At 37.7% G+C, this 13,344-nt stretch overlaps 1 protein-coding gene across 3 annotated transcripts in view; it reads left to right on the forward strand.

Moving 5' to 3' along the window:
• The first annotated feature begins 12,738 nt into the window (after nucleotides 1-12,738).
• The window catches only part of GREB1 (growth regulating estrogen receptor binding 1), a 64,373-nt gene continuing 63,767 nt past the window's right edge, over nucleotides 12,739-13,344 (forward strand). For all 3 annotated transcript variants that reach the window (XM_039715707.1, XM_039715706.1, XM_039715708.1), the window contains exon 1: nucleotides 12,739-12,954. In XM_039715707.1, the coding sequence (XP_039571641.1) occupies nucleotides 12,946-12,954 (9 nt within the window). In that variant the 5' untranslated portion in view covers nucleotides 12,739-12,945. The remainder of the gene's footprint in view (nucleotides 12,955-13,344) is intronic.

Genomic DNA, 13,344 nt, shown 5'->3' on the forward strand with positions numbered 1-13,344 from the left:
TGCTTGAAGTATTGACTTTGATGCCTGGAAGAGTTATGCCATCATTTTTAAGATAATATATTTCAAATCCATTCAGCCTTTTAGCACACTGATGAAGGAACAGCTATTGTGAGCTGTTTGTGCTAAATGCAATAAAATGTTATGAGAAAAAAACCCAAAACCAACTGTTTGCTTCTTGTAATTTTGTATTTCTTTTTAGAGATCAGAGCTTTTTAAACCTTCAGTTTTGAAAAGAAATATTGCAAATTCTAGTGGTGAACAACTAGTGTAACAATCTGGTCCTGAACCTTGTAACAGCTTATTAAGCCTAAAATATAGGACTAACAGAGAGGAAGGCAGCCTAGAAATGGGCTTGTGGTGGTGATTCCTGTGAACTAAACTCTGGGGTTTTTCAGCTGATTCAGAGCAAATGATATTTAGAGCCTGTGTCATTCATTATGCAATGCTGTGGCCATTCTTGATCTAAGCAGACACAATGTAAAAAACATTCTTCATAAGACTGAGGGCTCAGAACAATTTCTGACTATGGGTCAGTCTCTATAAATATTTGATAAACTCAGTTTTTAAGATTCTGTGCTGCGCACATTTTGCTAAGAGTATATTATTAATTTGAATGTACTTGAAATCTTAAATGAAATTAGACCACATGAATATACATAATTGCATTATTGTCATAAGAAAGCTACATGAATTCAATATGAAGATACTTAACCAAATGACAATGTAAATATTAAATATAAACCTGTGGTCAAATCAACAGCACACCTAAATAGAGGAAAGCGGAGCTGAGATTTTTCAGCACATGGTTATGTGACATCTTTCAATATAGCTAAAAGTGTAAGTGCAATGTGATTTTGAAAATCTGAAATGAAACTGTTTAAGGAGCATGTGTTTCTCTGCCACACTTCATTTTACTGTAATTTAGGACTGAAGAGAAAACTTTTGTACAAACCTATGAGTTAAGTTTAACTGGGAGAACATGGGTAATAATATCATCGTTGCTGCATTAAAGTTTATAACAAGCAACAGACGTGCTGGGATAATTGTAATTTATTTGGATGGATTTATTTGGAAAACTGGCATTTGGGCCTGCAAGGATGACTCATCATTACTACCTTCCTGTAGCCTCATTCAGTAAAGAAGATGAAGAGCTACAGATTTGCTTGTGTGCTTGTGTGACTGCAGAGAGGCTACGTGGTCATATTCATTTTCCTTGCTACTCTGGAGTCCAAATGCTTTTCACTTTCAGAGTATGGATCTTGAACATGGATACTATGTATTCCATAGTTAGTATATTTTATAATGGATCATATTGTGCTACCTCTGGGAAAAAAAACACGGAGAACAAAGTATTGCATCTCTTATAGCATTTTAACCTTTTTTTTACTACACCTGTGGTTTTTACTTGTCATAGTTGCATCCTGATTTTGCAAACTTCCCTGTCCCTAACTTTTCACAAGAGAATATTTTCAATGGGTGAAGAACATCCTTCTCTATAAATTGGAGAGGTACAGATTTGGTGGATGAAGTGTTCAATGCATGAAATGTTAGTAGGGTCTGTTGTGATGGGACAAGGAGTAAGAGTTAAAAAAAAAAAAAGAGGTTAGATTAAGATTAGATATAAGGAAGGGTTTTTTTTGGTAAAGTGGTGAAACACCGGCATAAATTGCCCAGAGAGATGGTAGATGCCTGTCCCTGGAAACATTCAGAGTCAGGTTGGCTGCTACTGTAAGTGACATGGTCAAGCTGGAGATATCCCTGCTTGGGGCAGGGAGGTTGGGCTAGATGACCTTTAAAGGTTGCTTCCAATGCAAAACATTCTGTGATTCCATGATTCATTGTTTTTCCTTGTGAAAGAAGCAGGATAGCCACTGGAGTAATCATGCAACAGAACTGAAATGAAGAAATGGTTTGCTGTTATTACTGCTTATCTTCTGGCATTTTGTTCTTCTTTGTTTGTTTTTGATATAGTACAATTAGATTAAATAGTTAAACTTAAATTTTACAATGATTTCTGAAGAAGTGGTCTCCTATGGTGTTTAGCAAGTTTTTGATCTAACAGTTTTTCAGAAGAGTTTTGATTGTGGATGTCTAGAGATGTATTGATTACTAATATCTTTGAATTGTGTCACAAATTTATAAGAAAGAATTCTATAGGAAACCTGTTACATACCACGGGAAAGTGCATGAGAATTTGAGTAAGATGAAAGAAAGTAAAAAGCAAATGCTGCTGGATAACACACATTTTGTGTTTGGAATAAGTTGCAGCCTACATTTGGATGACACTGCAACAAACTGTATCAGCTCCCATACAAGATGAGGTTGCTGTCTTTAATTTCTGTATTTTAAAATGAGGCTTGTTATTACTTAGCTCTTCCCTTTAATGTGTGCTGAATCTCATGTTTAGTCTGACTTTCCTCAGAAAATGAAGAGTACAGTCAGGGCTCATTGACACTGCACAATCATGGGACAGAGTAAGAGAGAGGAAGTAAAAATAATTTAGAACACATCAACTAATAAGGATACTATTAAAAATATTAACCTGTTTGTGAAGAGAATGGCAATGGCCTAAAGAAATTTGCTGCTGAGTGGCATGAGCAGCATTACCCTCAATAGTGTTGTGTGTAACCAAAGGCAGGGAGCAAACACAAGGCTTAAATCATAGTTTGGACCACAGCAAATCAGGAATTGATGTAGAAGCTTTTACTATTATAATGAATCAGATATTCAGCTTGCTCCTGTACTTACTTAATCTATGAGGTTGAAAGGTAAAGAAAACAATGTCTCTTATTACATGGGTATATGTGTAGCTGCAATACCCTTATAGTGTCTACAGGTTTGCAACAGTCTCAAAATGCAACCTCTTCATCTTTTAAAGTGATAATAGTAGTGTCCAAGTGTCAGTATTAGCTATTTCATTGTTCAATATTCCAATTCTTGGAAAGGAGAGGTAGGTGGAAGTGGAGTATATATATAATTTTTGAGGAGGGCATTGAGAGTAAAAAGTTTTAAAAAGTCAGTGAGTAAAAGAAGTCAGAGAAAATAAGACAGAGAAGGGAAAACTGTGACCAGAGTGCACATGGACTTGAAGGCAGAGTCTGAAAAGCTAGTAAGACAGTTTGTGGTGAGCCTGAGCTGGAACTCAGCTCAGTAAGAGTGGTTCCTGGCACACTTTTGGCCTGTGGCACTCAGTAGTCTTCCAGGCAGTGCTTGGGCTGGGAATGCACCAGGGACTGCTCCCAGAGCACATGGACCTCCCATGCTGTCCCAGCAGCTTCTCCCCACTAAAGCATTGCCACAGCCATCCTGTTCCATGCTGTGAAGGCACCACTGGGATGACTTGCAGCACAGCCCTGGCACTGATCAAAATTCTGACTCAAACCACACTAAATATGCCCACAAAGCCACTGGGCACTACATGCATTCAGGAGAGAGGGCATTACTGTGGCAGCACCAGTGGCCTGGTTTTACCTAGCAAGGGTAAAGGAGCAACATTCCCTGTTTGAATGTAGCTGCTAAGTGGGGTGGGGTTCCTGAGAAGCTGCAACCTCACCTGAGTGGGAGTGCTTGCCTTCCAGCACCAGTGGCCTGGTTTTACCAGCAGTATAGATATGGCAAAGGAGCAACACTCCCTGTTTGAATGTAGCTGCTAAGTGTGGTGGGGTTCCTGAGAAGCTGCAACCTCACCTGAGTGGGAGTGCTTGCCTTGTTGAGTAGTGCTAAAGGCAGGGGCTTCATCTGTATATGCCTTCTGATAAACTCTTATCTCTGGAGTCTATCACTAAGGGCTGTTGAATGTGGCATACAGAGAAGTGACTAATAGCAATAACTAAAAGTTACATTTCTGCGTAAGGGACATATTTTGTCTTTGCCTTTTATGCAAAATTCTTGTGAGGTCATGCAAGTAGAGTAATGAATGTCAATTAATGAAGGAAACTACAGTATAAGCAAATGTTGTATTATACACTGATCGCTGAACCTCAGCCTGAGAACATTCTGTGTGTGTGTGTGTTTGTGTGTGTGTGTGTAGGTATTAATAGGTATGTATGCACAGGTAGTTCCTACCCACCTGGTTTATTTTTATCCATCACTCTGATGTAGCTATTGCTTGAAAAGAACTTCTTAATAGCATACTGGGACACTGTTGTGTGAAAAAAACCAAACCAAAGTGGTATTTGTTTTATTTGTTTAAATAAAAATTATTTGAAGGAAGCAAAAGCTTTGAAACTGCTTCTAAAGTAAAAACCTATTCAATCAGAGAAAGTTCTGTAAAGCTCTGCTTTGGTAAAGGATATCACCTTAATGGGAAGAGGCTATTCATGTAGTGTATAGACTGGTAATTGAATGCAGGAGATGATGAGGCCAAGATAATAATGTACAATTTCCAAGTCCATAATGTCAAGCACTGAAAGAAGTCATCAGTCAGAGTGTTAGGAAGAGTGACTTAGATAACAGAATTCTAGAAGAGGCAGGGTTATTTTCTGTGAACCAATTATTCCTACCTTTTCTTCTTCAGAGTTTTTAGCACAGGAGACAATGAAGAAGGTTAATATTTCAATCTGAAAGTGACCTGGGCCCTCCTATGGGCTTGACTCATACTTCTTTAGGCAGAGATGATGTTCCTGAGTCTAAGACAGCTTGTAAACAAGCAGTAGTTACGATTATTCCTCAGTAATTTTTCACGTTTCCCTGTGTAGAATAAATTCTTGAGAACACTTCATTTACAGTTCATCCCATATTCTGTCACAGAGGTAGTGTTTGGGTACCTTTGATAGGATGTTTTTCTTTATTCTTCAGGCAGGTGAACTACTCAGAATCAAAGACAGTTGAAGCTTTCAAAATTTTTTATTAGAAGTTTAAATTTGTTTCCGTCTGATCTTGTGCTAACATTTCTGAATGCATCATCTTCATGCTTTCAAATTGCACCAGATTGTGATATTTTTCTGAAAGAGCCTTTATCAAATGTCTAGAAAAAGGACTATCTTTTATATGAAATGATTACTGCTATTGGAAAAATGATATGTGTTTGTAAAATGTACTGGATATATAATTACAGGGGAAAATAGATGCTGGCAGTTGTGTAAGACCCACCCATTAAAAGCAAGAAATTTGCTATTACATAAAACTTGCTCCTAACACGTCAGTTGGTGCAATCTGTCCAGCTGTGGTGTTTCAGACATACCATTTTGTACTGTTCCTGCTGTCTGTTTAGAGTGCTGTTCCATTCTTTCATCCAGTCACATGAACTCTGTTCTTTAAGTCTCTCTTGATCATGAGAGACTGTTCTCTGCTGCAGGGACAATGTACAATGGGTAATACTCAAATGTGAGAGCAATGCCCAGCATTTCTGAAAAATGTGACGCTACCAACCAGCTGAAATAATACTGTGTACAATTTGTACTGCTTTTTAAAATAGATCTATTGCTCTGGATCGCCTTTCCTACTAATACTTCTTGTGTATGTGTTGCAGAACATGCAATCATGATTTCAAAAAAGAACAAGACAAAATGTCAAACAAGCCAAAAATGTCATAATGACAGTGTTTCCCCTGCAGCTTCTTTTCTGTAGTATGATGTGTCAAAAATGCTAAAGATTTTAACATTGCTTTCAGCATAATGACTGAAATCACACATCTATCAAATTGAGTCCTAATTTTGTTGACAAATTTATTATCATTCTGGTAGACTTGGGTCCAGAATGGCTTTTTGATAAGTACTTAGAATAAAAGAGCAAACATTATACTTGATTATGTAATTATGTAATGAATACTTCCTTTTTAAAACTTTTTACTACTTTTCCCAAAGGTCAGCAGCAGCATATACAGTCACTGTGCTATTGTAGCACCATATTTTGGTTGTTCAGAATGCTAAAGTAGATTTTGTAGGATCTTTGCCTTTGCAATTTGAGACTCAGTATTCTGTTTAAAGTGAAGTTTTGAGGCCTTGGAAACTGCATTGAATTTTATATGGTGGTAACATAATGAAAGTATTTTCACATTGTAATATGTTCACAGTAGATAAAAGTGCAATTATGTTAATATGTGAGAAAATGATGAAAAGTGTATCTCTTTGTATTTTTTGTTTGGTGTGAATTGATAGACTAAACTTGTTTAAATGTCTGTGCTGTTTTGAATTAGGTGTAATAACACTAAAGTAAAGATGAATTGATTCTTAAGAACAGAATGAGCAAAAGGATACAAAATAATGTCTGTAGCTCCTCCAAATAAATTCCTGTAAAAAGGATACAAAGTTTGCAAAATGTCTGTAGCTCCTCCAAATAAATTCCTGTTGTTTTTATGTATGGAAAACCAGGGGCAGCTGACTTCCCAGTCCTTAGTACTATTTATTCTGTTTGCAAATACTAGACCTGAATCGTTTTTTGGTTTTTAATGTTAGAAAAATCCCTGTTTGAGTCCCTCTTCCAGCTTTCTTGTAATGCCCCTTTAGGCACTGGAAGGTGTTCTAAGGTTTCCCCAGAGCCTTCTCCTCTCCTGGGCTGAACAACCTGAACACTCCCAGCCTGTCTCCATGGCAGAGGTGCTCCATCCCTGAGCATCTTTGTGCCTTTTCTCTGGACTCTCCCACAGGTCCGTGTCCTTCTTGTGCAGGGACCCCAGGCTGGGTGCAGCACTGCAGGTGGGGTCTCACCAGAGCAGAGCAGAGCAGGGGGGCAGAATCCCCTCCCTCCCCTGCTGCCCACAATGTTTGGATGCAGCCCAGGACACGTTTGCTTTCTGGGCTGCCTTCCATGTGCAAGGGCACATGGCTGGCTCATGTTGATTTTGATCTCTACTCTTATTGCAGCTCAATTAATGAGCAGTAGAGAAACACAACAGGAGATGTGAAAACTTCATGCTTTATTTTTCCTCATCTACAGCTTACAATTTTTCAAAAGTGACAGGGAATTTCTAGCACTACCCAAATAAGGAAAAAATGTCTATTTTTTCATCAGAAAACTTACTTTGAAGATTGTTTTTTGTGGCCATATAGTTAGGCTTTCCAAGCAGAATTACAGAAATAGAATGATTTATTTCTCTAAATTCCATATGTCTTCCAACATTTAAATGAAATAATAAATGAGCTGCATTCAGATCTGAACTTTTCCACACTTTGACATTGATTGAAATTTTTGAACTCAGACTCTTAAAAGTATTTAGATAATATTACCTGGCATGGATTTAATTTGTAATTAGAAATTCAGATGCTCATAGAAGCTACACTAATTTCACTTCAGACTGTAAATCTGAATGTAAGTCAGTAAAATGGAGGAAGAAGATATCCTTACTTCTCTCTTGTTTTCTGTGGGTAATATTAAGTAATCACTGAAGTATTTAGGAATTGTGATACATAATCCATGATCTGAAACAAGAAAAAGTTGTGGTGGATCTCAAAAGTAACATGAAACAGTTTTTAAGTGAGATTGAAAACTATACTGTTGTGAGCACTCTCAATTAATGCATCCAATATACAGCACTAAGCTCTTTAGTATTATAAGTGACCAGATGATAGAATTCTGAAGAAAAAAATATACAAATCTAAGATGAACTAAAGAGATTAAAGCTCTAATGATTCATAGTAATTAAAGTAAAACATTTGAATAGAAAGATGTGCTGTAGGACAGCAGCTGTGGGTATAACTGTACTGTGTTACCTTTGTTTGGCTTGCAAACAGACATACATGTTCCTCTCTTGAGACACTGAATATGAAAAAGCCATCTTGTCTACACACAGACATGATTCCTTCCAAAGAATATGTGGGGCCTGGAAATACACCTAAATGGCAAATTGGGAAATAGATACTAAGCAAGGCAATGAGTGGGGATGGTATGAGTATCTTCAGCAGTTTGCAGTGGAATAGCCTCCTCTCTGGCTCAGTAGCTGCAGACAGGCACTGGGTCAGCACAGGCATATCAGATCCCACACACTGAGCACAGCATTTGTTCAATTAGTTTCAGTTCACGTTCGCAGCAGAATGCAATGTGCCTGTTCCCCAGGTATGAGTTGTGCCACGTCTTGTCTCCTGACCCAATGTACTGTACAGCATCCTCCATCACATGGCTTGGCATACGAGGTCTTTCACAAAGAGAGCGCAGAAAGTTGAGAGTTCTTAAGAGCTGTTTTTCTAAGCACTCAAAGGGATGTAACTCAGCCTGGAGGTTCAGAGGCTTTTTTGCCCATTACGACAATTACTACAGATGAAGGAACACTCTTAAAGAAGTGTTTTGAACAGTTGTAGTCTCTAATAGCTACAGAAGTATCGGTCAGGCTGTAGCTTTCAAGTTTTTAAAAAATGGTCTGTGAAAATTCATTTAAGATTTTTACACAGATACAGCATGACTGAATATGTGGTGGATGCTTTTGTGCAGTGTGGCAATAAAAAAGAAATGTGGGTAAGACATGAAAGCAGCAACAGTTTGTGACTGTTAAGAGAGATGAAGAAACACATGTGACATTCTGAAATATTCCTGTTGTGCGCTGAAGAAAGGAAGGAATTTTCTGGTGTAGGTTGTACCAGTTGTAAAACAATGTGTCTGATTAATAATGCATTCTATTGAAAAGGAATGGGAGTTTTGCTGAGGTATGATTCATCGTTGTCTGTTACAGTAATTAAGTCTGTTGCTTGCCTTGAGGTCAGCATGACCCTGTTTATTTTAATTTTTCAGTCTCTGGAGAAAGGAGGGCCTTATTTAACTACTTGTGGAACTAAAGCTGAGTGCACAGTGCCTGGATGTAAACCAGTGTGTGTACACAGTGTGATCAGGTAATGGGGAGCTGGAAGCAAACTGGAAGCAGAGTCACTTAACAATGCAGATGTACCCATAGATGTGCCAGTTTTTGACTTTGAGAGTAGGATTTAGTTTGAGATGGAGGATGTGATTCTGTGTCTTGTTTATGTACTTCTTTTGCAATGAGATGCTCTCAGATATCCTGCCTGGCATGGTCTCCTACAGGTGTTTGTGGTACCTGTGTTGCTGCCTCAGATACTGTGGAACATATCAAAGAGGACTAAACATCTTTGTGTAAGCAACTGAATTGAGCCCCAAGACCCCTCAATGTAGAGGTCTTTGTGCAGCTCCAGCTTCAGCACCTTGTGGTCAGTGAAGCCAAGTGTGGTCAGTGGAGCTGGGGGAGTCAGCTCATGTCGAGGTAAATAAACAGCTGAATCATGTCTCAGATCTCTCTCAGATCCCTTGGTTTTATTGATTATAATGGAAATTTCTGCCTAGTGAATTGGTAGATATCTGGAGCGTAATTCCCCTGTAGGTGCCTGCTTTCATGGTTTTCCCATTTCACTGGTTTACCTGAGGTGTCCGTAAAGGACTGGCACATGTGACAGAGGACTTGCTTCAGAACTCTGCTTCTTTGGAGCAGCAGGAAGAATCCAGACAGAACTACCCAGAACATCTCAAAGTTAGACAATGCCTGTGGTTAGGCAGCTGAATTGCAGTCTGTATTTCTGGGTGATCTTAAAGGTCCCCTTTTGTACATCTTCAAAGTACAAGACTGAGAGTGTTTCTCATGGAGGAGACAATCTGGGCTCCACATAAGTACTCTCCATACCAGTGTGGTATGTATTTTTAGCTTATATAGATGATATTTTATGTAAGATTTTGTGCACACTCCAGTATTATTTCTGTATAAACACAAAATGCATGTATGCCTACAGCCATTTTAAAAACATTTTGAGACGAAAAATAGTTGTCTCACAATTAAATCAGTCATTCACATTGGCAGGACGCAGTTTTAGTTCTTTTATACACAGTCTGCATGCAGAGTGCTTCAAATACTAAGTTCTTGGGGACTTTTCAAGTAACAGTCTCTACTTTTACCTGCTAAAGCTGCTGGCTAAATCAGTCATTTGATCATAAATAACCTCTCATCTTCTTGGGGAAAAAACATTAAATTTTACAATCATATATTAATTTTCCTGTCTGATTGCATGGGGGACCAGCTCTTTCCTTGTTCTGCCTTATAAATGCATGTCCTGGTAAATTGTTTTTATGATGCCATTTATCATTTTTGAGCTTGTGTGCTTTAGACTTTTGAAAATCTTGTAACCCTGAGGTTATAACCTCAAGTTACATGTCCTGTTTCACTTCTATTCCTGTGTTCTCTATCTGTGAAAAACATGTCTTACAGAGTCCTGTAAAATATTATTCTCTTCTTTAATGCCTAGGGTACAAGGTTACAATTTTATATACATTTTGTTGGGATAATTTCTTGATCATCTTTCCCCTAACAGCTGTTCTGTCAATTCATCACTTACATGACTGACTCATTTCGCACAGATTCAGCAGCTCATTTCAGCAGGCAGAGCCCCTCTTTTCTGGTCGATGTGGTATCAGCAGCTGCATAGTGACTAACTTTTCATTGCTTCTGTATACAACATCTCTTATACATAAACTCCATGCTCATTGCCCATTCCTGGAATTCCTGCTCTGGCTACTAATCAAACACAATAGAGCCCTTTGTGCCCTCTTGCCCTTTCTTCTCCTCTGGAACTTCTTTTCCATGCTTATATCCAAAGCAGGCAGGCTTCTTTTCCTTTTTGCATTCCATTCCTGAATATCAGGTTAACATGTTCCTCTTTAACATCTCCCCTATGCTAATATTCTTTAGCACTGATGTGGTGTTTCCAGCCACAAAGCAAAGTCAGAGACAGACACTACAGCATCCTAGACGTCTTTCTAAAAAACATTCTGGGCAGTGCATCCTAGAGAAATTTTGCTTGTGGATGCACTACAGTTATGGGGCAAATAAGTTTGGCTGGCATTAGTCACATTACACTTCTTTAAAAGGTGAATTTCCTGGCTTTCGTTTTTGTTGGCCTGGTAAATTATTAAAAGTGACTCTTTCAAAAATCACCTCTCACACACATATCTATTTCTTGCAATGTTTGTTTTCCTTTTGGATTTCTCTAAACTTTGGCTGTCAGTATAATACTTCAAGAGCCAATTTGGTCAAGTTAATATGTTGAAGATACACAATTGTACCATGCTGGTAGGAAACCAGTCAGTCATTCCCGCATTTCTTAGCTGAAAGAATTTGTACCCCACTTGAAAATGCATGGCTGAGGTCTCCTGTATCTAGTGTCAAATACAGAACGTTTATAAAGCTTCTAGTTCACTTTCATAATAACAGAAAAAGATACCAATCACTATCCTAAATCATTATTTATTACTTTCTGGACAGTTTCTCTTTCATGTCTTCAGTGGAGTGCTTTGTCTAAAATCTAAGAATGGGATCGACTAGGCTAGAGTAGAGCCTTTCAGTTGAAAGAGACCCACAGTGATCATCCAGTACAACTACCTGACCAGTTCAGGGCCAAGCAAAAATTAAAGCATGTGGAGTATATAGAGAGAGCATATATTTAAAAAAATACCAAAGATATAATGAAAACTTTCAATTAATGTGAAAATTGTTTTCAGTGAAAGCACTAAATCACTAAAGTTTCCAACATTTTAAAGCTTCAAGAAGCTTTAAAATTCAGGTTTTTCCCTCATATGGTACAGAAGAATCAGAAATTGTATCTTTCAAATTTTAAAGTGTTATTTAAAACATTTTTATTGAAAAAGATACTGTTCTCAGCACCCTCCCTAGCTATGTACTGGTACTTTTCTTTTGCAAATATTAATGGCCATATTCTTTATGCCTAGCTAGATGAGGGATCTGATCTAGCAAAACATGACCCTACAAAAACTACGAGTCTTCAGTTATATCAGCTGACTTCAATGCCACTGAACAACAGAGGGGGAATATACAATCAGCAGTGAGAGATGTTGCTTTTCAGCAGTAACCTGAGTCTAGAGTAACTTGAGCCAGTCATGAAACCATGTCCTGGGAGTGAAGGGTGAAAATGAAGTTTCACAAGCTGTACCAAAAATACTCTGCATATAAGGTTACACAGAAACTTAATTCAACTGGGAGTTGAGACAAGTGCTTGATTTTACTCATTTCAGTAATATTTAACTGAGTTTAAAATCAGGCATGTAGCTGGACCTTGCATGACTTGGAGATCCAAGAAAAAGAAAATTTAATCAGAATTATTGGTTTTATCTTCTGAAGTTATTTGTTGCCTAAAGAAATGTTTGATAAATATGTTTTTACCAGAAACATTCTCTGTACATGTACTTTAGCTGTATCTTGAAAAGATGCAGTGTTTGTTTAAATATGATGCAAGAGCTGTTTCTTTGTATATCCAGTGTTATATTGAGCATGTTCTCTCAAATATTGTTTTGACTTCCTATCCTTTTGTACAGGAGATATGGGCATAGTACCAACACAAAGATAATATTGCTACATACCTGATTTCATTCTCCTGTTAATCTTTTCTTCTGTTAGCAAAACAAAATACCTACAGTACACACTTCATGCTTTCTTTAGTGATTGTGATATCTATATAGTACAAAAGGGCACCCTTATTTCTTAAAAAAACCCAAACCATTTCAAAACCTTCTAAAAGCCTCCAACAAAGCTGTTGATGTTAATATGTTTCAGACTGATAAATTCATGTGTGCCTGGCTGGGAGCACCATGACCCAGCACAGCGCTTTTATATTAATAAGACACAAAGTCAGACCATTTATCATTTAGTATAGCCAGTGCACAAATTAGAGAACAGCTTGCCAGGGTATATTGTGGTCTCATTACTTAGTTTTTGCCATAGTTGCAGAACAGATAGCTTTGAAACCTTCTTGTGCTCTGCTGTGACAGGAGAGTGTTCGTGTCATGGTGACCCCACTGAGTTGTTCAGCTGCGCACAGTGCTGACTCAGGAGCCTTAAGTGTGCTCACCAGTTTGCCAAGCAGCAGACTCTTCTAAATGAAACAAAAAAGAAAATTCCACAAAGACCTAAGCACTGGCAGTTAGCACAGGTGTAAGGTGTTCAGTGCTGCAGTCAGGGTATGAAACTTCAGGAGCTGTTTACTGGAAGTCGCTGAGGAGCACATGCTTTCAGTACGGTACAGTATATTTTATATTGCATATTTTCATACTGTTACTGTTTAATAAAAATATTAATATATCATAACATATGCCATCTTATATTGCTTCATCTTATTACTATTCAAATATAATATTGGTGAGACATTTTACAGCTAATAATAATGTTTTAAACATATTCATTGTCTGTATTTTCTGTCTCTTGTTTGCTGTCCTTGATTTGAGTGATTTCCTCTTAGGAAAACTTCAAAATACTAAAAGTTAAGACAACTTGAATTTTTAAACCCTTGAAGTAGACAACTCAGATGTAAAACTGCTCAGTTTCTTAAATGAATTAATTTTGAGGATTCTACAGATACTTTTAACTAAAGATATTTGATTAATGCTTTGGATTGCATATTTTCG

The sequence above is a fragment of the Passer montanus genome, unplaced genomic scaffold (genome assembly GCF_014805655.1).
Source record: "Passer montanus isolate IOZ18808 unplaced genomic scaffold, ASM1480565v1 scaffold34, whole genome shotgun sequence".
Lineage (NCBI taxonomy): Eukaryota > Metazoa > Chordata > Aves > Passeriformes > Passeridae > Passer > Passer montanus.